We start from the raw sequence: 27,501 nt of genomic DNA on the forward strand, positions 1-27,501 counted from the left end.
GAAGTCACTGACAGAAACGCGCCGAGCGGCAAAAAACTCGAGTCTCCCGACATGCATGTTCCTAGCTGACGTCGCATTAGGCGATGCTCTGCCTTCTTGTTTTGGCTCACATACTGGAAGCCACTGTCCTTTTCGTGGCATGTTTAGTGCCACAGTTTTCACATTTTTGTGCTTTTTGTTGGTAATTTTGCTGTTTAAAATGGCCCACAAGCATAGTGCTGAAGTACTGTCCGTGTTCCTAAGCACAAAAAGGCTGTGATATGCCTTATGGAGAAAATACATGTGTTAGATAAGCTTCATTCAGACATGAGTTATAGTGCTGTTGACCATGAGGTCGATGTTAATGAATCAGCAATATATATTAAATAAGGAGTGTTGAAACAGAAACACACATAAAAAAGGGTTATGTATTGATCAGCTGATGAAAATGTTCTAACCAGAGGCTCACAGGAACCTAACCTACATTTCCCCTAGGAGCTATAGTTCAACCAAGCCAAACCAAACCCATTGCCATCGAGCTGATTCCAACTCATGGCGACCATATAGGACAGAGTAGAACTGCCTCGTAGAGTTTCCAAGGAGCGCCTCGGTGGATTTGAATTGCCAACCTTTTCGTTAGCAGCCATAGCTCTTGACCGCTATGCCACCAGGGTTTCCGGCAATGGTTCAGTATTTACTAATTCAGTGTTCCAGCACCTTAATAGAGCTTAACTACTACCCCGACCCTTTGGTTAGGAGCCATAGCACTTAACCACTACACCACCAGGGTTTCCTACCAGGCATTAACTCATTTATTATGAGAATTTCCAGCAGAGAGCAGTAAAGAGTCTTGTTCTGACAAAACGGGGACGTACAGTGTCTTAAGGAAATGACAGCTTTTTCTAATTTGCACAAAGCTATCTGTGGACCAGTTGTGGCTTCGTTGGCATGGATCTGGAGGAGGACAAAACTAGGGGCGGGAAACCATTTAGACAGCCATTACAATGATCTGGGCTAGAAAAGAAGAGGGCCTTAACCCAGGCAATGCCAACAAGTACAGAGAAGAGGGCAAAGATAAATGAGGTAGATGAGGTGGGATGGGCCCCACCTAGTGACTGGGAGGAAGAAGACGGAGGGGAGGGAATGACCCCCAGGTCTCTGATAGGAGCAGTGTGTGTTTGGAGGTGCCAGTCCCAATGGAGATGGGAGGAACAGGTTTGGGAAAAGCTATCATGATTTTGATTTGGGGACATGGTGAGTTTGAGTTTCTTGTGGAACACCCAGGTGAGGCTGTCCAGGTGACACCATTGGCAGGGCTGGAGGTACAGATTTGTAGCATGGACACATGGGTGGAAACTGGGGCAATGAATTGGATGGAGTTGCCACAAAAGTCATTGTAGACTGAGCCAAGCAGAGCAGAGGACACAGACAGAGACTCAGGGGCTCAGCCACTTGGAGGCCTAGTGGACAATGAAGGAACCAGTGGGGAGAGGGTCTCAAAGGAGTGGCCACCCCACGCCCTCCATTCCAAGTCTACATTTCATGTGGTATTTCCCCACCTTCCCGGGCTGAAATATCCAGGGTCAGATTATGGTGTGTACAAGACAAGAAGACACAGTCTCTCCCAGAACAACGTGCAGGAGCTTTCTAATGTCCCTCTTGGCGAACGGAATCATTGTTTTTACTACCAGAGACTCAGCTGTGTTCAGGTGGTTACTATTGCTGGAAGTGTGACTTGCTGAGAAGTGAGGGGTATGGAAGTTATAGACTTCTGTAGAAGTCTCCACCACTTAACAGAATAAAGATCTTCCCACAAAATTTGCAGTAGGAGAAATGTACGCTATATAAACTGGTTTTCCTCTTGACTGTCAATATAAGAATACTTGTGTGCCTAAAATCAATAAAATCACTCAAGTAGCAAACTTTTATAGTTCATGTGAATGTGAATATATTCATCATAATAACATTTGAAAGTATTAATAATGATTAACGTTATTTCAGACACTTAAATGGTGAAGTCCTTGTCCCATAAGATGTTCAGACTAAAAATCCAACAGAGGAAAGAACTCCATGGCCTAGATTTTCTGCTGTGTATTATTACGAAGTTTTTCTTCTTAAAGAAAAAAAAAATTCTACCTCTGCTTTTGCACTAGAGCACATAATCAAGGTTTTCCTTCTTTTAAATGATTGCAGAATGGTTTAGTTTGAGAGAGCCTTGTGGCCCACTCCCTGAGCTCCACCTGTGGGCCAGGCATTGTGCTGTATGTGGAATTGCTGCCTTTAGTCTCTTCCTTGGTCGCGTTTCAATCCTGCAGATATTCCATCTGTAAACCTAACGTCTGTGCCTCTGTCAGTGTGAAAACAACCCGAGCTTCTTTGAGATGACCTGAAGGCCCCAAGCATACCATGTTTCCCATCAGCACTGCTTCTCATGCTGCTGGGAAATTTGATGAACTTGGGGAGTGTCTCAGTTATCTAGTGCTGCTATAACAAAAATACCACAAGTGGATGGCTTTAACAAACAGAAATTTATTCTCTCACAGTCTAGGAGCCTAGAATCCGAATTCAGGGCACCCGCTCCAGGAGAGGCCTTTCTGTTTCTGTTGACTCTGGGGAAAGGCCCTTGTCATCAATCTTCTCCTGGGTCTCGGATTTTCTCAGCACAAGGAACCCCGAGTCCAAAGGACACACTCCACGGCTGGCTCCTCTTTCTTGGTAGTAGAAGGTCCCTCTCCTCTCTGCTTGGTTCTCTCTTTTATAACTCAAAAGAGAGTGACTCAAGATACAACCCAATCCTGTAGATTGAGTCCTGCCTCATTACCATAACTGCCACTAATCCTGCTTCATTAATATCATAGCGATAAGGATTTACAAAACTTACAATAATCACATCAGATCACAAAATGGTGGACAACCACACAATACTTGGAATCATAGCCTAGCCAAGTGGACACACACTCTGATGGGAACACAGTGCAGCCCGTAACAGGGAAGAAGCTTAACTTCCTCCTCTAAGTGCAGGTGACAGGAGGCGGTAAAGTGATGGCCCTAGATGCTACGTTCAATTCAGTTTTTCCTGCTCAAACGTTTAAAATTGGAAGACTTTTTAGTTCCCCCGACCCTAATCCCCATCCTAGAAAAAAAGGTGAGTGGAGTGCCCCTTCTTCCCAGGTTGGGCCTGGAAATGGCAGTGTCCCTCCTCTGAGATGCGCGCGCACGGAAACTCCTCTTTATTGTCCCCAATGGGGATAATACACGTTAACCTAGAATGGTAAAGCAAGCTGATTTGTGAGAGTTTTATAACTACATTTTAATTTCTTCTTGATGGTATCCTTTTTTAAGAGAAAGAAAATGTTGAGCAAACAAATGCGGCAACCAGATTATCTAATACAACATTAATTTCAAATACTTTCTCCCATTGTTCCAACATGAGGCAGTGGTAGTTCAGTAGTAGAATTTTCGCCTTCTATGCAGGAGACCCAGGTTCAATTCCTGGCCAGTGCACCTCATGCGCAGCCACCACCTGTCTGTCGTGGAGACTTGCATGTTGCTAAGATGTTTAACAGGTTTCAGCAGAGGTTCCAGACTAAGATGGACCAGGAAGAAAAGCCAAATAACCTACTTCTGAAAACCAACCAGTGAAAACCCTGTGGATCACAACAGGACCAGGCAGGGGTTCATTCTGTTGTGCACTGGGTCACCATGAGTCAGGGGCCAACTTGATGGCAGCTAACAACAACATTGTCCCAACAAGTATGCTCATTACTTCTGAAACTCCATTACCCTGATCTTTGATTCAGAAAACATGATCCCTGTATAAATGAAGCTGTGGTTGTAACAATGGAGCTCCCTTTCTTTTTGTTAAGATTAAAACACAATGTTCATTGCTTAATAACCTGAAAAAGATGAATGAGTTTGCAGTGATTTAGCGCTTTTCATTGTGGGAACGCCATATAAATATTTAACTCTAATGTTTATTTTATTCTAATTTTTTGTTAATCACATTTGCTTAGTTAATATGGCATACTTATGCCAAGTGCTTATTACTAGTACCATTTTATGAATAATGGCAGTTTCATCTGCTATTTTATTTGAAATTAGATTGATTGTAAAGACTCATACAGAATCGCCTGTTAATTTTAGAGCTCAGTATTTATGTCATTGTACTAGCAGATCCCTTGAACATACACACACACACACACAAAATACGCTCATGCACACACATATTTTTCTGTATTATCACTTCGACAACACATTGGCACACTGACTTTAGCTTTCTAAGGGAAGGGATTTTTCAAGACTCATTCATACTTTTGAAGGCAGCCAAATTTGATTTAGCAGAACACCTTTCTGAAATTGAGGAAGAAAGAAAAATAATAAAAAGAGGAGAAATGGGAAAGACATAAAAATGGCATAAACCAACTCGGAGCTAGATTTTTCTTTAATGTTGACCAAAAAAATTTGATAGCATACAAAATAGTTCTAGGAAAATTGCTTACATTTACCAAACGTCATTTATTAGTCAGAAATGTGCTTAGGTCCTGAGGGATACATGGAAGACCCTAGGCCCCAGTGTACCTTCCTACCCAGGTCTCATGGCTATCTCCATTAGGAATTCACTTTTTGGGTTAAGTATTTCCTTATCCTGCAGTATAAGTCAGTCCTTCCCATCTGTTTTGCCTTGGGACAGGAGCAACCTGGGGCATTGATGTGGGAAGAGAGCAAAGGGGAAAAAGGAATTGTGAAAGCGGTTCCAATGGGCACCAAAGATAGACTTTACCTACATCACTAGTCTCTTCAGAGAAGACCTTGCTTTATTTTTAACTGAAAGAAATTCAGGTCCTATGGTAGGGTTCCGAATTGGTCTGAATTAAGTTCTAATGACAGTGGCAAAAGAAGTTAGAGAAGTCAGTCTAGGTTGGTAAGGAGGCTCCACCATCCTAAGGGACTCAGTTTCCTTCTATCTTTTTGCTCCACCATTCACAACTCATGACTTCTTCCTGTTGGTCAAAGATGGCTGCTGGAATTCCAGCTATCATGCCCTCATTCAGCCAGTAGGGAAGAAGGGCACAGCCCTTTCACTGACAGACACTGGCCAGAAGTACTCTACAACGCAAGTGCTTACCTTTCATTGGCCAGAACTTAGTCACGTGACTACAATTATCAATATAAGAGGTTAGGAAATGTAGTCTTCATTCCTGTGGTTATGGGTTCAGCAAAAAATCAGGGGCCCAAATACTAAGGAAGAAGGGGGAGAATATATATTGATGGACCCTAGAAGACTTTGCCACAGGTCATATATTAAGTCTTGCTAAAATATCTTACTTGTTTGTGACCTGCACTCTTTTCTGCTTTCTAAATTTCTTTCCAGGCCCAGGCATAAAAATCATAAATGAATAAAAACGATTGAACTCAAAGGCCATTTCTGAAAAAAAGCTTTTAAAGCCCAGACTCTGTTCTGTGGTTGAGTATTTACACCCCCTTGTATTTTCAGCGGAAATTCTGGAATTGGCTGGGAATGCCGCAAGGGACAACAAGAAGGCTCGGATAGCCCCAAGACATATCCTGCTGGCAGTTGCCAATGATGAGGAGCTCAACCAGGTATGTCTGAAGCCTGAGACCAGCCATGGAATTGCTTTGCCCGACAAGCTTCCACACATGGACCCAGCTGGCCACGAGTCATTCCTGCTACAGTCTCAACACATTTTTTTTTTTAAATCAGACCATATGAGACAAGTCCAGTGAGCTAAATGATTCAGATTCGAATTAAAGCTGCCTCTAGAATAGGTCCTATTATACATTCTGAGTCTTTCCAAATCTTCTTTTCCTCTTTAAAGGCAAGCTCTGTGTGCTGCCAGGGAGGAATCTAGCGCACATGCATTATTCTCTTCCCAGTTTCTTCACCCAAACTTTGTTAACAGTTTATTCTGACAAGGGCAGTGGAATCCTTATCTATTGGAACTGACCCTAATTGTGGCTCATGACAGTGGTCTCCAGAGCAGAGTGACTGCTCCCCGCCCCAGGATGTGCAAGGTGACCCAAAAAACCCACCAAACCCATTGCCATCGAGTTGGTTCCAACTCCTAGCGACCCTATAGGACAGAGTAGAACTGCCCCACAGTGTTTCCAAAGAACTCCTAGTGGATTTGAACTGCCGACCTTTTGGTTAGCAGCCAAGTCTTAACTACTAAGCCTCCAGGGTTTCCATGCAAGGTGGCAGGCACATAATATTAGAATGTTTATTTATATTTACTTTCTAATCTCATTCTTCTCAATCTACCTGTGGTGAAGAACCACCTCTTATTATTTCTAATCTATTGTGGGCTGATAATTTCAAAAATACAATAAAAATAAATTACTAGAAAAACAAATTTTTTTAAAAGATACACAAAATACAAGCCCCAGTGTTTTGTTTTAGAGTCAATAGATAAACGATAATTCTATTTGCTATAAAAGTTTCTAGATTCTTACTCTCAGTCCCTGCACATATCCTTTCATAGGCAGGTATTCCCAGTACCAGCGGTCTGCTGTGCAGACCACAGTTGGAGCAGTGTTGCTTTGGAACGTGGAGAATATATTGGTGTAATAATACATGTCGTCCCTGGGTGGTGCAAACAGTTAAGTGCTCGCCTACTAACCAAAAATTTGGCAGTTCAGATCCACCCAGAGGCATCTCGGAAGAAAGGCCTGGTGATCTTCTTCTGAAAGAGGACAGTCGTTGAAAACTCTATGGAGGACAGTTCAACTCTGAAACACATGGGGCCACCGTGAGTTGGAATCAGCTCAGTGGCAACTGGTTTTCTGGTTTAGTGATATGTGTAGATTATTTACAAGTGAATAAACATGTATCGACTAGAAGGTATATGGTCAAACATATTTTACTGATTAAATGCACAACCAAAGAGTGTGGAGACCACCAGTCTGTGGTTAACTGGGTCTCGTCCTTGCATTGACCTTGAACCTAATTCTTGTCAGGCTGTGCTCCCCACATGTGAGCTCTTTATCCCCTGTTGTGTCTGGAATTCCAGAGCCCTGGGCAACAACCCTGGTGTCAACCTCTATAACCCTTTTATTTTGCTTTGCTTTGTTTTCTTTCTGTACAAGATCACAGGATGCCTTGATGCCTACAGAGAAAAGCTTTACAAGTGAACAAGGGGAAAGCCATTTAAATTGTGTATCATGCAATTTCTTTAGGAAACCAAGGACCAGACTTACGACTTGTTTTGCCAACAGTTGGAACTGTGTTAAATGCAGAACTAGAAAGCCCTTAGCTGTATGAGCTCACGCATTTTCTCTCTCCAGCTGCTAAAAGGAGTGACCATCGCCAGTGGAGGCGTCCTGCCCAGAATTCACCCTGAACTGCTGGCCAAAAAGCGAGGGACCAAAGGCAAGTCTGAAACTATCCTCTCCCCTCCCCCAGAGAAAAGAGGAAGGAAGTCCACGTCAGGCAAGAAGGGGGGCAAGAAATCCAAGGCTGCCAAACCACGGACGTCCAAAAAGGTGAGCCAGGGTGGCATCTTGTGAGCCAGGGACTCCCAAGAAATAAGATGAAAGTTTAAAGATCAAAAGTTGAGGGCACAGCCAGCACCTCTGAAGGACCAAGGACGCTGCAGCTCGATGCTGGGAGGAAATGACAAGGATGGGTTCACAGAAGATGAAAGCTTCATCAAACGTCATCCAACAGGGTCTACTAGCAGTTTCCAAAACCAAAGTATGGGTGATTTTCATGGTGCCAGATCCCCTCCCTCGCCCCCGCTGAATGGTAACCTGGAACCCTAGTTTCTATTTCTCTACAGAACTCCACGTTGCCTACTGAAACATCTCTGGTCTCCCATAAAGAGTCCCTTGAGTTCAGCCCATGGAATTTCAGGTGTTTGGGACAGCCTGACATGCTGAGCTCTAACTCCGAGATGCCATTTGGGGAGTAATACTTTGATGTGCTGTCTAGTACAACAACCACTAGTCACATGTGGCTATTTAAATTGGAATTAAATCAAATTTAAAATCCATTTCCTTGGTTGCACTAGCTGCATTTCAAGGGCTCAACAGCACTGGACGGTGCAGACATAGGACATCTCCAGGAATACAGAAAGTTCTATTGGGCAGCACTGCCTTAGAGCCTATCCGTTTTCATTCTGCTGACCCCCATGATAATACAAAAGATTATGTGAGTTGACTGTACTGCCTCCACCGTACCCCAGGAAAATCCTGGGGAGGAGGGAGGTTGAGCAGTGCACTATGGACAACCCCACTTGGTTCTGATGGTTGTCATTGTAAGCTGCAGACATTGGAAAAAGAGCGTATGTGTGCCCAGGCTTGGGTGAGGACTACAGGTACGTGTGGGCATCTTTAACACACTTCATTTCTTACAGTGCCATTGTCTTCTCCTCATAGCTGCCCTCAGTGGAGAAATAATAGAACATAATGCCTAACGGCTTCCTTCTATATCCAAGTTAGTAGCAGCCATGAGAGGAGCTTAATAAAACTGCTTTAGGCTTTTTCTGGATTGTTCTCCATCTGTCCTTCTGATTTCTACCAACAGTCCAAACCAAAGGACAGCGATAAAGAAGGAACTTCAAATTCCACCTCTGAAGACGGCCCCGGGGATGGATTCACCATCCTGTCTTCTAAGAGCCTTGTTCTAGGGCAGAAGGTAATAAAACTGTAATGTGCTGTAGTAAAACACTACTGCATTTTTATAACCTACTGTTTACAAGCAATGAGGCCTCCATCCTGTGTTCCTCGCATACAGCTTTCAAACTGTCCTTGAATTATTCATTTTTAAGCCAAAAAGCTATGGTAGTTTCTATCTTGTGAGTATGAGCAAGCTTTCATGTTGCGAATTAATGCTGACATTGGTCAGCCAAAGGTAAGCCTAGAGAAGCTTTCTGGTCAGTGGATAGAATGGCATTTCTGGTTTTTCCGGGAATTCTCCAAGCATCAGTTATTTCTGTGCCCACTGAAAAATTCAGAGCTAACTTTCTTAACCATAGTTCAATGGAATCTATCAAAGAAAGAAAATAGAAATATGTTTCCTGAATATCCCTGGTGTTAGAAATGAGTTATTTGCCAATAATTCAGTCTGCCCTCCTTTCTAGACCGCAGAAAGAAAACAAACAGGGCTATACATTTCAGCAGTCATCCGCAGCACAGTAGCAGCCCAGTCAGACATACAAATAACTCATTCCCACATGTGTGAAGTGTACTGAGCAGACAACTTATCTACCAAGCCAATTGGGGCTGAACTAAGATACACGAGGAAGCAGTCAGTGAATCATCTCTCTGGTGCTGCAGCCTGACAATAGTGGGAACCTCCCTACAAGCAATTGGGAAGAGCGTGGCATGAAAAAGGCATAAATCTGGCAGGTTCCTGATTCATCACTGATGAAAGCAGGGAAGCAAAGAGGCAGAATTTATGTCCCCTCTAGGGATTGTCCATGGGAGTCCCTGAGTGGGGCAAACAGTTAATGCTCCTGACTGCTAACTGAAAGAGTAAGGGTTAGTCTACCCAGATGTGCCTCAGAAGAAAGGCCTGGCAAACTACTTCCCCAAAATCAGCCATTGAAAATCCTGCAGAGCACAGTTCTACTCTGACACACACACAGGGCCACTATGGGTCAGAACCGACACTGGTGGTTTGATCCCACTAGTTTAGGGGCTGTCCATAGTTAGATAAGCTTTCGTTCCCTTACCTAGGCTTACATAAAGTTCTCGCACACATGGAGAGACCATGCCCTCCATCCCACTAGGCTGTGAACACTTAGGACAGGATTTCACAAGTGTAGCCGCAAGAACGTGGTCCCCAAAAGGCAGATGGCCAGACCTAGGTAGTTCAGAATCCCAGAGGCTCCTTCACTTCTCCCCAGCAAGGCTGTTGGCTTCATAGCCCTGCCGCCAAAGGTTGGTGCTGCTGTGTGAAGAGAGACAGAGCCCTGGGCTTCCCTTGCAGGAGCTCCTAAGGGTGCACCACCAAACCCAAGGCCACTAAGGTTGGGAACCAAAGGCATGAGCTATAGGGAAGCAAAGAGGAGGGGAGATCCCATTCCTATTCCTGGAAGAGGAGGCACATTTGTTGCATGCTGCTGGTCTCAAAATGAAGATCAAATCCACTGAGCTTCAAAAAGTCTCCTGAAAACCAAATGCCTGGGAAACGTGAAACCATTGCTCCATGTGCAGCCTCTCCTTGTTGACATTCAGTATAAAAAAATTAATGGAGGGAGGTAAAACATGAAGATTTTCAGTGGGATTTGATCTTTCCCAATTCTCCCTCTTTTTCCCCTAATGCAGCTATCCCTGACCCAGAGTGACATCAGCCATATTGGCTCCATGAGAGTGGAGGGCATTGTCCACCCAACCACAGCTGAAATTGACCTCAAGGAAGATATAGGTAAGGTCCTGAGACTTTGGTGGTGGTCCCACGGAATAACATGGTGTTCACGCAAGTTCTTGGGAAGTCAGTCACTCTCAGCTGGATTTTGCTTGGGGTGCTGTGTCGAACTCTTTGTATGTAATTGAATAGCTTTACTAGACAGTAACTTTGTTTTAATTCTGCATATATTTTACATTTCTTATTGAAGTAAGGTATAAAAACAGAAACGTGCACAGATCATTAGTGTACAGCTTAATGACTTTTTCTCAGAGTAAACCCCCTGCACAACCAGCAGTTAGCTCATGTTGCAGAACCTTACCGGCACCCCAGCAGTCCCCCTCATCCCTGCTCCCGGCCCTTCTCCCCTCCAAAGGTAACCACTATCCTGTCTTCCAGCGGCATAGGCAGGTTCCACCTGTTTTGAATTCTGTATAAATGAAATCATGCTGAATATTTTGTGTCTAGCTTCTTTTTGCTCAACATTGCATTGGTGAAATTCATCCCTACTGTTGAGTGTGGTTGTAGTTCATTCATTTTCTTTGCCGCGCAGTGGTCCACTGTATGAGTATACCACACGTATTGATCCATCCTACCACTGATGGCATTTGGGTAATTTTCGATTTGGGCTATAATGAATAGTGCTGCTGTAAACATTCCTGGACGTATTTTGGGTAAAACTGTACATATATTTTAAGTTTAACGGCTGAGAATGCCATTGGTGGAAAGGAAACAGGCATTTTAAAAAAATTAGTTTATCTTTAAGGTTATGAGCGTTGAGTTATTTTACCAGTGGTTTGCCACCTTAGAGGCGGTGGGACACTGGTTTTAGGCTGGATGGAGGCGCTTGGGAGGGGAGAGGGTGAAATATCAAGGACACTGGAAATAACAGCATCTTAAATGATCACCATCTCATCCACTTTTCCTAGACAGGACTGCCTTAAACTCTCCGTTGAAAAGTCACGTAAGCAAAGAAAGGGCTTTGTCCCTGGGGTGCAGAGCTGGTCTCAAAATTCAAGGACGTATGCAATTGGAGGCAGTTGCTAGTAGCTGGACCTTGTCTGGTAGCACCGGGGGCCCTGAGGCTTCTGGGCTCACTTACGGTTCCCTTTTGGCATCCAGCTTGTTCTGCGGAAAAGGAGATAGGAAAGCACTGACACAACCCGGCACTAACGAGAAACCGGGTTTTCTCCTTCACAGACCATGAAAATTCCTTCTTCACTCTTCAAACCCACACCCCATCAGCAGCCATTAATGCTCCCCCTCTGTGGAAGAACGCCTCCTACTGGCCTTAGACTTGAGCTCTGTTTCGAAGTGCGTCCCAGTCTCTCTCAAACAAATTACAGTGCTCCCACTTTATATACTTCTTTAGTATTTGGATTTTCATATCAGAAAACCAGTAAATATATTTGTTTTTTCTTTTTAAGTGGCAGGTGGTAGAGTAGAAAAATCACTGGTATTGGAGCAAAAACTCAAGTTCAGATATCTTCGGAGGATGAATGAGCAAATGGTTAAGAGGGCAGGTTCTGGAGTCAGCGTGCGTCTGTGTCTTGGATTTTACTCATCACTTCGTAGTTGTGTGACCTTGGGCAGGTTTCTTAACCTCTCTGAACCTCGGTGTCCTCATCTGTAAGTGAGGATAACGATAGTACCTGCCTCAAGGGGGTGCTGTGAAGATTAAATGAGATAACGCGTGGATGGCACTCAGCACAGTGCTGGGCTCACAAGCATTTAATAAATGATAACCTTTTTTATTACTGTATTTTTTTTTTGTTAGGAGTCCCACCCATCATAATTCCATTCTCCACTGCCATCATCCAAACCAGTCATCCCATGCATGTCATACCTTGATTAAAAAATTACAGAAAATTTCAAACATAAAAAATAGAAGAGTACAATGAAACCGTGTATCCATCACCCAGTTGCAATAATCATCAACCCGTGACCAAGCTTATTATTTCAGCTCTTCCCCCACCCACTTCCCCCAGACACTGTATCATTTATCGGTGAATATTCCAGAACAATCTGTAAATGATAAGGACTATTTGTAACAAAAAAAAAAAAAAAAAAAATCTTTTTTTTCTTAACCACTATACCATTAAAAAATTAGCACACCTTAAAAAATTAACAAATCCTTAACCTCATCAAATAATCAGTGTTCTTATTCCAATTGCACAATAAATGTGCACTTATTTTTTTATCTGGCTCAGATCCAAATAAATCTACACATTGCATTTGGTTGATAAGTCCCTGAAGTGTCTGATAACCCATGGGCTCCACCTTCACCTCTCTCTCTCTCACTTCTTCTGGAATTTACTTGTTGAGGAAACTGGCTATATGTCCTAAAGAGTTTCCCACAATCTGGGTTTTGTTGATTGCACTTTCCTGCTGTTATTAAGCATGTTTCTTCTTCTTTTTTTTTTGCAAATTGGTAGTTGGATCAAAGGCTTAATGAGATTCAAGTTCCCAATTTTTTGGCAAATCTGCTTTGTGAGTGATAAGTGTTCTTCCGTCGGGATGCCCGTAACAGCTGGTTGTCTCTTGTGTGTGGTGTTAGCAGCCATTGATGCTCATTTCCCAGATTTGTTCATTCACTAAGGGGTTGCAATGATAGTCTAGTTCTATCATTCCTTCTTCATTTGCTCACTGGAGTATTTCCATAGAGAGAAAACTCCTGTTATCAACTCAGCAGTTTGCTTTATTATTTTTTTTAATTATTATTTTTTTTTTTTTGGTGAAAGCTTACATAGCAAATTGGGTTCCCATTTAAGTATTTCTATGCATATAGCTTGGAAACCCTGGTGGCGTAGTGGTTAAGTGCTACAGCTGCTAACCAAAGGGTCGGCAGATCGAATCCACCAGGTGCTCCTTGGAAACTCTATGGGGCAGTTCTGCTCTGCCCTATAGGATTGCTATGAGTCAGAATCGGCTCGACAGCACTGGGTTTGGTTTCAGTTTATGTATATTGTTCAATGACATTGGTTACATTTTTCACAATGTGTCAGCATTCTCTTTATTTTCATTCTGGTTGGTCTGTTTATCCATTAATCTGGCTTCCCTGCCCCTCCTTACCTTCTCATCTTTGCTTTAGGGTAAATGTTGACCTTTTTTTTTTTTGGAAAAGCACAGTACTCACAGGTGATGTTGTTTATTTTATGAGTTAATCTGTTATTTAACTGAAAGGTGACCTCCGGGCGTGGTCTCAGTTCCAGGTTTAAAGGATGTCTCAGGGCAACAGTCTTTGAGGTTCCTCTGGTCTCTATTGGCCCAGTAAGTCTTTTTTTAAGAATTTGAATTTTGCCCTATGTTTTTCCACCATTCTGTCCAGGACCATCTATTGTGTCCCAGGTCAGAACAGCTGGTAATGGTAGCTGGACACCATCTAGTTCTTCTGGTCTCAGGATAGATAAGGCCATGGTTCGTGTAGGCTATTATTCCTGTAGACTAGTTTCTTCTTTGAGTTTTTGATTTCCTTCTTTCTGTTTTGTGCTTTATTCTAAAAAATCTTTAGTGAAGAGGATGATATCACCCTGCCTTTTAGACTTTCCCATTTGGCTGCTGACCTGAATGCAGAGTGTAGCAGTTGAGACCTACTTCCCTACTTCTCTCTATTATATAGAGACCAACTTGGCTACCAGTTTCAGTTACTGGACCTTCCCCAGGTTATATGACCAGCAAATCAATATCAGCCAAGAGTCTGAGAGCCAGATAGGAGACTTCAAGACCTGTATCGTATCACTTTATCTGTGAATATTTCAGATGGAAACCCTGGTGGCACAGTGGTTAAGAACTATGGCTGCTAACCAAAAGTTTAGTAGTTCGAATCCATGAGGCACTCCTTGGAAACCATATGGGGCCGTTCTACTCTGTCCTGTATGGTTGCTATGAGTTGGAATCGACTCAAGGGCAATGGGTTTTTTGTTTTGTTTTTTTTTTTGGATTGCTTCCAGCAATTGCCATTTCCAAATTGAAACCAAAGTAGATTAATGAAGAAGCCCCTCTCCGTGTCTCCCAGTGGAGAGTGACTGTTGGAAGAGACGTTTTTCCTAACTGTGGTGCATGATGGATTGGGGCTCTGCAAATACACTTGAGTGTTTGAGTACAGAAGGGGGTAAGCGCCCTCGCCCAGCTTCTAGAAACCTCTGAACTGAATAGTATTATTATTGAATATGAATAACCACAGAGAGAGAGAGCTGAGACTTGTCCCCGACATCCAGATAATCAAATTAATTTGAAGATGAAAACAGGTGAGGTGAAATACCTCACTTCCCACCTGAGAGCATCAGTCATCCTAGTCTGGACAAAATCTCCATGTATCACCTCAGAGACATGAGAGTGTGGGAAGGGGTGGGCTGAACCTCCTAGTGCACACAGGCGGGGATCCTACTGGGCCAGAGGTAGAGGCTTGCCATCTCCTGGGGCTCCGTGTGACCTCTGTAGAGGCAGGACCCTGAAGTATTGAGGAGGAAATTGTCCTGACATCAAAGACTCAGGGGTCTCCTGGCAGGAAGGTGCTTGGAGATTACTCACTCAAATCGCTGTAGGTTTCCATTGAGAACTGAGGCCCAGGCTAGGGAACAACATGCCAGTGTCGGGGGCTATGTATGTCCTATAACTTCAAGGACTTACAGGTTAGTGTTGCTGCAACAATGGCAACAGGACTCCAGAGTGCCCCACCCTGAGCTGAGAGGCTCCTGTGAAGCCACCTGCCTTGGTCTCTGCTGTGGCTGCATCTCTAAGGGCCACTCTATGGCCACTTAGAGCTGGTGACAAGAGGCAGGCTGTAGGGTCTCTGAGATGCCCCACAGTGTGGGGTGCATGTATCCAATCACCAAAACCAACACATCATGGGTATCTAACCTATAGGACAAGACACTGGAGCCTCATTTTTTTTTTTTTTAATTGTACTTTAGATGGTTTACAGAACTAGCTTCTCATTAAAGTTAGTACACATATTGTTTTATGACATCTGTTAACAACGCCATGACATGTCAACACTCTCCCTTCTTGACCTTGGGTTCCCTATTACCAGCTTTCCTGTCCCCTCCTGCCTTTTTATTCTTGCCCCTGGGCTGGTGTGCCCATTTATTCTCGTTTTGTTTTACATGCCTGTCTAATCTTTGGCTGAAGGGTGAACCTCAAGAGTGACTTCGTTACTGAGCTAAAAGGGTGTTCGGGGGATATACTCTCAGGGTTTCTCCAGTCTCTGTCAGGCCAACAAGTCTGGTCTTTTTTTGTGAGTTAGAATTTTGTTCTACATATTTCTCCGGCTCTGTCCGGAACCCTCTATTATGATCCCTGTCAGAACAGTCAGTGGTGGTAGCCGGGCACCATCTAGCTGTGGTGGACTCAGTCTGGTGGAGGCCATGGTAGATGTGGTCCATTAGTCCTTTGGACTAACCTTTCCCTGTGTCTTTGGTTTTCTTCATTCTCCCTAGCTCCCGATGGGGTGAGACCAGTGCAGTACCTTTGATGGCCACTCACAAGCTTTTAAGATCCCAGACACTACTCATCAAAGTAGAATGTAGAATATTTTTTTTATAACAATGCCAGTTGAGCTAGATGTTCCCCGAGACCATGGTCCCCACAGCCCTCAGCCCAGTAATTCAGTCCCTCAGGAAATTTGGATGTGTCTATGCAGCTTCCATGACCCTGCCTTGGACAAGTTGTGCTGACTTCCCCAGTACTGTGTACAGTCTTACCCTTCATCAGAGTTATCACTTATCTATTGTCTATTTAGTGTTTTTTTCCATCCCCACACCTCCCCTCCCTCATAACCATCAAAGATTGTTTCTTTTTGTGTGTAAACCTTTTCATGAGTTTTTATAATAGCGGTTTCATACAAAATTTGTCCTCTTGCGATTGACTTATTTCACTCAGCATAATGCCCTCCAGATTCATCCGTGTTGTAAGATGCTTCACAGATTCATCAGTGTTCTTTATCATTGTGTTAGTACTCCATTGTGTATACGTACCACAGTTTTTTTATCCATTCATCTGCTGATGGGCATCTAGGTGGTTCCATCTTTTTGCTATTGTAAACAATACTGCAGTTAACATGGGTGTGCATATGTCTATTCGTGTGACAACTCTTATTCCTCTAGGATATATTCCTAGGAGTGGGACTGCTGGATCATATGGTATTTCTATTTCTAGCTTTTTAACGAAGCACTGTATTGTTTTACAAAGTAGTTGTACCATTTTGCATTCCCACTACCAATGCATAAGAGTTCCAATCTCCCCACAGCCTCTCCAACATTGTTATTTTCTGTGTTTTTGATTCGTGCCAGTAATGTCAGGGTAAGATGATATCTCATTGTGGTTTTGATTTGTACTTCTCTAATGGCTTTTTTTTTTTTTAATGGCTAGTGATTGTTAGTATTTCCTTATGTGTCTATTAGCCTCTTGAGTGTCTTCTTTGGTGAAGTGTCTGTTCATTTCCTTTGCCCATTTTTTAACTGGATTATTCATCTTTTTGCTGTAGAGATGTTGGACTTTTTTGTAGATTTTAGAGATTAAACCTTTTGTCAGATTTGTAATAGCCAAAGATTATTTCCCAGTCTGTAGTTTCTCTTTTTACTCTTTTGGTGAAGCCTTCTGATGAGTATAAGTGTTTAATTTTTTAGAAGATCCCAATTATCTGGCTTATCTTCTAGAGTTTGTGTGTTGTTAGTTATGGTCTGTATCCTGTTAATGCCGTGTATTAGGGCCTCTAGCACTGATCCTATTTTTTCTTCTAGGATATTTATAGTTTTTGGTTTTATACTTAGGTCTTTGGTCCATTCTGAGTTAGTTTTTGTGTACGGTGCGAGGTATGGGTCCTGTTTCATTTTTTTGCAGATGGACATTGAGTTTGCCAGCACCGTTTGTTAAAAAGACTGTCTTTTCCCCATTTGATGGACTTTGGGCCCTTGTCGAAAATCAGGTGACCGTAGATGAATGGATTTACATCTGGGCTCTCAATTCTTTTCCAATAGTCAATGTATCTGTTGTTGTACCAGTACCAGAGTGTTCTGACTACCGTAGCTGTATAGTAGGTTCTAAGGCCAAGTAGTCCCAAGTCCTCCTACTTTATTCTTCTTCTTCTTCAGTAGTGCTTTACTTATCTGGACCTCTTCCCTTTCCATATATAGTTAGTGATTAGTTTTTCCATCTCTTTAAAGAATGTTATTGGTATTTGGATCGGGATTGCATTGTATTTGTAGATTGCTTTCGGTAGAATTGTCATTTTCACAATGTTGAGTCAACCTATCCATGAGCATTGTATGTTTTTCCATTTATGTAGGTCTCTTTTGGTTTCTTGCAGTAGTGTTTTGTAGTTTTCTTTGTATAGGTCTTTTACATCCCTGTTTAGATTTATTCCTAAGCATTTTATTTTTTTAAGGGCTATTATAAATGGTATTGTTTTCCTGATTTCCTTCTCATTATTCTCTTTATTGGTGTTTAGGAATCCAATTGATTTTTGTATGATTATCATGTATCCTGCTACTCTAATAGTTCCAGCAGCTTTCTCATGGAGTTTTTTTGGGTTTTCTGTGATACTATCATATCATCAGCAAATAGGACAGTTTTACTTCCTTACCAATTTGGATGCCCTTTCTTTTTCTTGCCTTACTGCTCTAGCTAGGACTTCCAGCAAAATGTTAAATAGGAGTGGTGATAATGGTCATCCTTGTCTTGTTCCTGTTCTCAAGGGGAATGTTTTCAGCCTCTCTCCATCAAGAATGATGTTGGCTGTTGGTTTTGTATAGATGCCCTTTATTATGTTCAGGAATTTCCCTTCTATACCTATTCTATTGAGAATTTTTAACAGGAATGAATGTTGGGCTTTGTCAAATGCTTTTTCTAGGTTGACTGAGATGATCATGTGATTCTTTTATTTATGTGGTGGATCACCTCGATTCATTTTCTAATGTTGAACCATCCTTGCGTACCTGATATGAATCCTACTTGGTCATGGTGTATTGTTTTTTTGATATGATGCTGAATTCCGTTGGTTAGAATTTTGTTGAGAATTTTTGCATCTATATTCATGAGAGATATTGGTGCATAATTTTTTTTTGTGGTGTGTTTGCCTGGTTTTGATATCAGGGTTATGCTGGCTTCATAGAATGAATTCGGAAGTATCGCTTCTTTTTCTATGTTCTGAAATAGTTTGAGTAGTACTGGTGTAAGCTCTTCTCTGAATGTTGGTAGAATTTTCTAATGAAGCCATCTGGGCTAGGACTTTTTTTTGGTTGGAGTTTTTTTATTACCTTTCAAACTCCTCTTGTTATGGGTCTGTTCAGATTTTCAACATCATTTTGTGTTATTTTGGGTAGGTGGTCTGTTTCTAGAAATTTGTCCATTTCCTCTAGGTTTTCAAATTTGTTGGAGTATAGTCTTTCATAATACTCTGTTATGATCCTTCTTATTTTGGTTGGGTCTGTTGTATATGTCCCCATTTCATTCCTTATTTGGGTTATTTTTGTCCTCTCCTGCTTTTCTTTTGTCAGTTTGGCCAGTGGTTTGTCGATTTTGTTGATCTTTTCAAAGAACCAACTTTTGGTTTTGTTGTTTCTATTTTTTTTTTTTTTAATTCTCTATTTCATTTATTTCTGCTCTGATCTTCATTATTTCCTTTCTTTTGGTGGCTGTGGGCTTCTTTTGCTGGTCTTTATTTGTTCTAGTTGTGTGGCTAATGTTTTGATTTTGTCCCTTGTTTTTTGAATGTGTGCATCTATTGCTATAAATTGACCTCTGAGCACTGCCTTTGCTGTGTCCCAAAGGTTTTGGTATAATGTGTTTTCATTCTCGTTTTGTTTGATTCTAAGAATTTTTTTATTCCATCTTTGATTTCTTCTATTACGCAGTGGTTTTTAAGCAGGGTGTTATTTAGTTTCCATGCGATTGATTTTTTTCCTTGCTCTTCCTGTTGTTAATTTCTACTTTGATGGCATTGTGGTCAGAGAAGATACTCTGTATCGCAATGTTTTGGATTTTTTGAGGGTTGCTTTGTGGCCTAAGATGTGGTCTATTCTGGAGACCATTCCACATGTGTTGGAAAAGAATGTGTACTTTGTAGCTGTTGGATGCAGTGTTCTTTATGTGTCTGTAAGTTCAAGTTGGCTGATTGTGGCCTTTAGATCTTCTGTATCTTTGCTGAGTTTCTTTCTAGATGTTCTGTCCTTTACCGAGAGTGGTGTGTTGAAGTCTCCTAGTATTAGCATGGAACTGTCAATTTCTCTTTTCAGTGCTGTTAGAGTTTTATGCATTTTGGAGCCCTGTCATTGGGTGCATATGTCTTCATGATGGATCGTTCTTTTAACCATTACATACTGCCCTTCTTTTTCTCTTATGGTGGATTTTGTTTTAAAGTGTATTTTATCTGAGATTAGTATTGCCACCCCTGCTCTTTTTTAGTAGCTGTTTGCTTGATATATTTTTTCCATCCCTTGGTTTTTAATAAATTTATGTCTTTGTTTCTAAGGTGTGTCTCTTGTAGACAGCATATTGGTGAATCCTGTTTTTTCCTCCATTGTGTCACTCTCTGTCTCTGTATGGGTGCATTTAGGCCATTTTATGTTCAGTGTAATTATTGATAGGTGTTTGAGTTTATTGTTGTCATTCTGTAGTGCTTTTTTTTTTGTTGTGCTGACATTTTCTTTGTTCCTCTTACTCTCCTGTGCTGAATTCCTTTTGTTTGTGGATTTTTTTTCCTTTTGTTTTTGTAGATTTTGTTTTTACTGAGACTTTTTCTTCTTTATTTTAATGAGTAGGTTTGTTAACTTTCTTTGTGGTTACCTTGAAATTTACTCTTATCTTCTAGGTTTGAACCAGTGTATTACTACTTGGTATTGCCTTGCCTTCCTCTCCATTAGAAAGTTCTATACCTACATCGTTTATTCTCTTTTATTGTTCTGACACTGTTATCACTTACAGATTAACCTCTCTGGTTCCCTGTTGTAAATCTTTTAGTTTTGAATACTCCTCGAGAGTTCATTTCCTATATTGGTTATCTGGCTGGTGCAATCTTGCATCCTAGATTCAGGCTGTGGTCTGATGTTGTCTGTTGTCAAACCAAAGGACTCCCTTTAATACTTCCTGTAAGCTTAGTTTGTTTTCAACATATTCCCTTAATTTCTGTTTATCTGGAAATGCCCTAATTTCACCATCATATTTGAACAAGAGCTTTACAGGATGTATTATTCTTGGTTGGCATTTTTTTTCTTGGAGCTTCAAATTTTTTTTTAATCATGTTCAAGATTATGTCATTAGACTGCTTTATGGCCAAGAAGGCCGTAAAGTTTCCCTAAGGAGGGAAACTTTTTTTAGAATCTAAGTCTGGCTGTCCCCAAATGTCTGTCAGTTTGTCATACTGTGGTAGCTTGTGTGTTACTGTGATGCTGGATGCTATGCCACAGTATTTCAAATACCAGCCGGTTCACCCTCAGTGGACAAGTTTCAGTTGAGCTTCCAGACTAAGAAAGACTAGGAAGAAGGACCTGGAGGGCTACTTCTGAAAAAATTAGCCAGTGAAAACCTTATGAATAGCAGTGGAACACTGTCTGATATAGTGCCGGAAGATGAGCCCCTCAGGTTGGAAGGCATTCAAAATAGGACTGGAGAAGAGCTGCCTCCTCAAAGTAGAGTTGACTTTAATGATGTGGGTGGAGTCAAGCTTTCGGAACCTTCATTTGCTGATGTGATACAACTCAAAATGAGAAGAAACAGCTACAAACATCCATAAATAGTAAGAACATGGAATGTACAAAGTATGAATCTAGGAAACTTGGAAATCGTTAAAAATGAAATGGAACGCATAAACATTGATATCCTAGGCATTAGTGAGCTGAAATGGATTGGTATTGGCCATTTTGTATCAGACAATCATATGTATACTATGCCAGGAGTAACAAATTGAAGAGGAACCGCAGTGCACTCATCATCAAAAAGAACATTCCAAGGTCTATCCTGAAGTACAACACTGTCAGTGATAGGATAATACCCACATGCCTACAAAAAAACCAGTAAATACGGCTATTATTCAAATTTACGCACCAACCACTAAATGCCAAGTATGAGGAAATTGAAGATTTTTACCAATTTCTGCAGTCTGAATTTGATCAAACTTGCAATCAAGATGCTTTTGTGGGGTTTTTTAGGCATCTTATTTAGATTTTACTTATTTTTTGTACTTTAGCTGAAGGTTTACAGAGCAAATTAGTTTCTCAGTAAACGATCAATACACATATTGTTTTGTGACATTGGTTGCCAACCCATGACTCTCCCCTTCTCAACCTTGGGCTCCCTATTACCAACTTCCCTGTCCCCTCCTGCCTTCTTGTCCTTGCCCCTGAGCTGCTGTGCCCATTTATTCTCATTTTGTTTTATGGGCCTGTCTGATCTGTGGCTGAAGGGTGAACCTCAGGAGTGACTTCAGTACTGCGTTAAAGGGGTGTCCGGGGGCCATACTCTCAGACGATCAAGATGCTCTGATAATTACTGGAGATTGGAAGGCAAAAGCTGGAAACAAAGAAGTAATAGCAGTTGGAAAATATGGTCTTGGTGATAGAAACGATGCCGGAGATCGCACGATAGAGTTTTACAAGACCAGAGACTTCTTCATTTCAAATAACCTTTTTCACCAACATAAATGGAGACTATACACGTGGACCTCACCAGATGGAAAACACAGGAATCAAATCGACTACATCTGTGGAAAGGGATGTTGGAAAAGCTCAATATCATCAGTCAGAACAAAGCCAGGGGCCAACTGTAGAACAGATCATCAATTCATGTTGAAGCTGAAGGGAATTAGAACAAGTCCACAAGAGCCAAAATGTGACCTTGGTATATCCCACCTGAATTTAGAGACCATCTCAAGAATAGATTTGAAGCAATGAACAGTAATGATCAAAGACCAGACAAGTTGTGGAACAACATCAAGGACATCATACATAAAGAAAGCAAAAGGTCATTAAAAAGACAGGAAAGAATGCCTTGGTCCATCATTAGACTTGGGAATCATCACACCAATCTGGGTGGAGGGTACCCCAAGCATAAGTAAGGTTAAATTCTTCACCAGTGTGGAAAGAGGGAGCTCTGAGGTGGAAGTTAGTTAATTTTAAGAAATAGTAAAAATGAGGTGCTTTTTGATACGATTTTATGTAAAGATTGACACAAATATGTATCATTCATCCATTGAGTCAACAAAGATTACTACATATCAGTAGCTATGTCAGATGATCTTGAGAATGAAATGACTAAGAGAAGACTCCTCATTATTTGGTGATAGAAATAGCCAAGGCAAAAAGTGTGTCAGCAATACCGGGGAAGCCAGCACAACTTGCAAAAGCAAGGTCATGCAAGCTCCATAGATACATCCAAACTCCCTGAGAGACCGAATTGCTGGGCTGAGGGCTGTGGGGACTGTGGTCTCAGGGTACACCTAGCTCAGCTGGCATAACATAGTTCATAGAAGAAAATGTTCTACATTCTACTGTGGTAAGTAGTGCCTAGGGTCTTAAAAGCTTGTGAGCGACCATCTAGGATACTCCACTGGTCTCACCCCTCCGTGAGCATGTAAGAATGAAGAAAACCAAAGATACAAGGGAAAGATTAGTCCAGGGGACTAATGGACCACATCTACCACGGCCTCCACCAGACTGAGTCCACCACAGCTAGATGGTGCCTAGATACCACCACTGACTACTCTCACAGGGATCACAATAGAGGGTTCTGGACAGAGCTGGAGGAAAATGTAGAACAAAGTTTTAACTCAAAAAGGAAGACCAGACTTGCTGGCCTGACAGAGACTGGAAAAATTCTGAGTATGGCCCCCAGACACCCTATCAGCTCAGTAATGAAGTGACTCCTGAGGTTAACCCCTCAGCCAAAAATTGGACAGGCCTGTAAAACAAAATGATACTAAAGGGTGCACCAGCCCAGGGGCAAGGACTAGAAGGCAGAATGGGACAGGAAAGCTGGTGATGGGGAACCTAAGGTTGAGAAGGCAGAGTGTTGACATGTTGTGGGGTGGTTAACCAGTATCATAAAATAGTATGTGTACTGTTTAATGACAAACTAGTTTGTTCTGCAAACCTTCATCTAAAGTACAAAAGAAAGAAAAGACCAAAACAGATGTCAGAAGAGACTGTGAAACTTGCTCTTGAAGGTCAAGTAGCTAAAGTGAAAGGAAGAAATGATGAAGCAAAACAGCTGAACAGAAGGTTTCAAAGGGCAGCTCGAGAAGACAAAGTAAAGTATTATAATGAAATGTGCAAAAACCTAGAGTTATAAAACCAAAAGAGAAGAACATGCTCGGCATATCTCAAGTTGAAAGAACCGAAGAAAATATTCAAGCCTCTAGGTGCAATATCAAAGGATTCTATGGGGAAAATATTAAATGATGCAGGAAGCATCAAAAGAACACTGAAGGTATCATGGATTGAATTATGTCCCCCCAAAAATGTTTGTATCAATTTGGCTGGGCCATGATTCCCAGTATTATGTGGTTGTCCTCCATTTTGTGATTGTAATTTTATCTTAAACAGGATTAGGGCGGGATTCTAACACCCTTACCCAGGTCACATCCCTGATCCAACATAAAGGGAGTTTCCAGGGGTGCACCACCTTTTATCTTACAAGAGATCAAAGGTGAGGGAAGCAAGCAGAGTGAGGGACCTCATACCACCAAGAAACCAGTGCTGGGAACAGAGCGTGTCCTTTGGACCTGAGGTTCCTGTGCTGAGATGCTCGCAGACCAAGGGAAGACTGATGACAAGGACCTTCCTCCAGAAAGGAAGAAAGCCTTCCCCTGGAGCCGGTACCCTGAATTCGGATTTCTAACCTACTAGTAACTGTGAGAGAATAAACTAGTCTTTATTAAAGCCATCCACTTGTGGTATTTCTGTTATAGCAGCACTAGATGACCAAGACAGAGGGAATACATAGAGACATTGTACCAAAAAGAATTGACCAATGTTCAAACCATTTCAGGAGGTAGCATATGATCAAGAACTGATGGTACTGAAGAAAGAAGTCCAAGCTGCACTGAAGACACTGGAGATAAACAAGGCTCCAGGAATTGGTGGAATACCAATTAAGATATTTCAACAAATGGATGCAGGATGCAAGCACTTACTCATCTATGCCAAGAAATTTGGAAGGTGGCTGCCTGGCCAACTGACTGGAAGAGATCCATCTTTTGCCCATTCCAAAGAAAGGTTATCCAACAGAATATAGAAATCATTGATATCATAACATGCAAGTAAAATTTTGCTGAAGATCATTTCAAACCAGTTGCAGCAGTATCCACAGGGAACTGCTAGAAATTCAAGCCAGATTCAAAAAGAGGACGTGGAATAAGGGATATCATTGCTGATGTCAGATGGATCTTGGCTGAAAGCAGAGAATACCAGAAAGATGTTTACCTGTGTTTTACTGACTATGCAAAGACATTCAGCTGTGTGGATTATAACAAATTATGGATAGCACCGTGAAGAATGGGAATTTCAGAACACTTAATTGTGCTCATGTGGAAACTGTACATAAACCAAGAGACAGCTGTTTGAACAGATCAAGGAGATACCGCATGGTTTAAAATCAGGAAAGGTGTGCTTCAAGGTTGTATTCTTTCACCATACTTATTCAATGAACGTGGCATCAGGATTAGAGAAAGACTCATTAAAAACCTGTGATATGAAGATGACCCGACCTTGCTTGCTGAAAGTGAAGAGGACTTGAAGCACTTATTGATGAGTTACACCTTAACATAAAGAAAACAAAAATCCTTACAACTGGACCAATAAGCAACACCATGATAAATGGAGAAGTGAGAGAAGCTGTCAAGGATTTCATTTTACTTGGTGTATTAGGCTAGGTTCTCTAGAGAAGCAAAACCAGTAACGTGTATAAATATATACATAAAGAGATTTATATTAAGGAAATGGCTCACACTGTTGTAGAGGCTGGAACATGGGTCAGGCTGGGGGCTTCTCCTGATTCTTGTAGCCACAGAGGATGGTGAACCCAATATCAACAAGCCAGACATCAGGGCTCTGGCTCACAGCCTTCGAAGACTGACAGATCCAAAGATGAGCAGGCAAGACAACAGGTAAGCCACTAGCTCAGGTCTCAAGAACCAGAGGTCAGACAAAAAGGAGCCAGCTGCAGGATCCAGTGCAAGCAAAAGCATGTGAGCCTTGCCAGAAAGTCCACTTATATTGATGTAGGCCACACCCCCCAAGGAAACTCCCTTTCAAATGATTGGCTACTCACAGCAGATCCTATTATGGAGGTGATCACATTATATCAAATCTTATCATGGAGGTGATCACATCGTTATACAACTGCCTGACTACATCATAACTGCCAAACCACTGAGAATCATGGCCCAGCCAAGTTGACACACAACACATTTGGATCAACAATCAATACCCATGGAAGCACCAGTGAAGCAATCAAATAGCACATTTCGATGGGCAAATCTGCTACAAAAGATCTCTTCAAAGTGTTAAAAAGCAAAGATGTCACACTAAGGACTAAAGTGCACCTGACCCAAGCCATGGTGTTTTCAGTTGCCTCATATGCACGCAAAAGCTGGATGATGAATAAGGAAGACCGAAGAACTGATGCCTTTGAATTATGGTGTTGGCAAAGAATACTGAATATACCATGGACTGCCAGAAGTACGGCCAGAAAGCTTCTTAGAAGCAAGGATGGTGAGACTTCGTTTCACATATTTTGGACATGTTATCAGGAGGGACCAGTCTCTGGATAAGGACATCATGCCTGGTAAGTTAGAGGGTCAGCAAAAAATAGGAAAATCCTCAACAAGATGGACTGACACAGTGGCTGCAACAATGGACTCAAGCATAACAACAACTGTGAGGATGGAGCAGGACGGGGCAAGTGTTTCGTTCTGTTATATATGAGGGCACTAAGAGTCAGAACTGACTCAGTGGCACCTAACAACAAGCAGTCTGGCTGCACAGAAACCCAGAGACCCTGGCCACCAGTGACCATTGGCAAACCAGAATTTCAATTGTGAAGTTTCTAAGGGTGGTTTATTTTTTTTCTGGCCTACGAGGCACATGTCAAACATTAATTACAATGACAAGAACAACCACAATGGGTTCCCATTGTTCTTCACAGGTAAAGCCTTGGAAAAGGCTGGGGGGAAGGAGTTCTTGGAAACGGTAAAGGAGCTTCGTAAATCTCAAGGCCCTTTGGAAGTTGCTGAAGGTAAGTGTGGAACTGGGCCCATGCTCCCAGCACAGCCTCACCTCTGTCTTCTTTTCTCCAGCCTTACATGCTTCATGCACATTCCATTTGTGAAATAAACTAATGAACCAGGAAGCTACTGAGACTCATAATTCTAGCAGGCCAATATAGTTCATTTCATAGGCTTTGGGGACTGTAAAGTGCCTGGATTATCTTATAGTTCTGGAGGCCATAAGTTCAAAATAAATTTCACTCAGCTAAAACCAAGGTGTCAGCAGGATTATATTCCTTTCGGTGCGAAACCCTTTCCTTGCCTCTTCCAGTTTCTATAAGCTGCCAGTATTCCTTGCCTTATGGCCACTTCCTCCAAATTCAAAGCTAGCAGTGTAGCATCTTCCAATCTCTGAGTCTGACTTTCTTGCTTTCTCTTATAAGGACACTTGTGATTACATTTGGTAGTCCCTAAGTGGCACAAACAATTAAGCAATCTACTAGTAACCAGAAGGTTGGCAGTTTGAACCCACCCAGTTAGGAGGCACCTCAGGAGAAAGGTCTGGTGATCTACTTCCAAAAGATCACAGCCTTGAAAACCCTATGGAGTGCAGTTCTACTCTGCAACACATGGGGTCGCCATGAGTCAACTGACACAACAGCAATTGGTTTGGTCTTTTTGGTTTGGTGACTACATTTAGGGGTCACCCCAGACAATCCAGGATAATCTCCCCATCTCAAGATCTTTAACTTCATCACCTCTGCAAACTCCCTTCTGCCATATAAGGTAACATGTTCACAGGTCTGGGGAGTAGGGGGTGGACATTTTGGGGGGACCATGTGTCAGCCTCCCACAGCCACCACAAATACGCACCTTGGAAAAGGAGCCACTGTGCGTGGGTAGCATAACCTAGTGGCGAGTTTGCTCTTTGGAGACACATCCTATCCCACAGCATTAA

General features: G+C 42.0%; 1 protein-coding gene across 1 annotated transcript in view; it reads left to right on the plus strand.

The window, feature by feature from the left end:
- The window catches only part of LOC100669940 (core histone macro-H2A.2), a 71,949-nt gene that overhangs the window by 40,898 nt on the left and 3,550 nt on the right, over positions 1–27,501 (plus strand). The window contains exons 3-7 of the mRNA XM_003409042.4: positions 5,474–5,580; positions 7,282–7,479; positions 8,522–8,632; positions 10,267–10,366; positions 26,483–26,572. Coding sequence (XP_003409090.1) covers positions 5,474–5,580; positions 7,282–7,479; positions 8,522–8,632; positions 10,267–10,366; positions 26,483–26,572 — 606 coding nt within the window. The remainder of the gene's footprint in view (positions 1–5,473; positions 5,581–7,281; positions 7,480–8,521; positions 8,633–10,266; positions 10,367–26,482; positions 26,573–27,501) is intronic.

The sequence above is a fragment of the Loxodonta africana genome, chromosome 16 (genome assembly GCF_030014295.1).
Source record: "Loxodonta africana isolate mLoxAfr1 chromosome 16, mLoxAfr1.hap2, whole genome shotgun sequence".
Classification (NCBI taxonomy): Eukaryota; Metazoa; Chordata; class Mammalia; order Proboscidea; family Elephantidae; genus Loxodonta; species Loxodonta africana.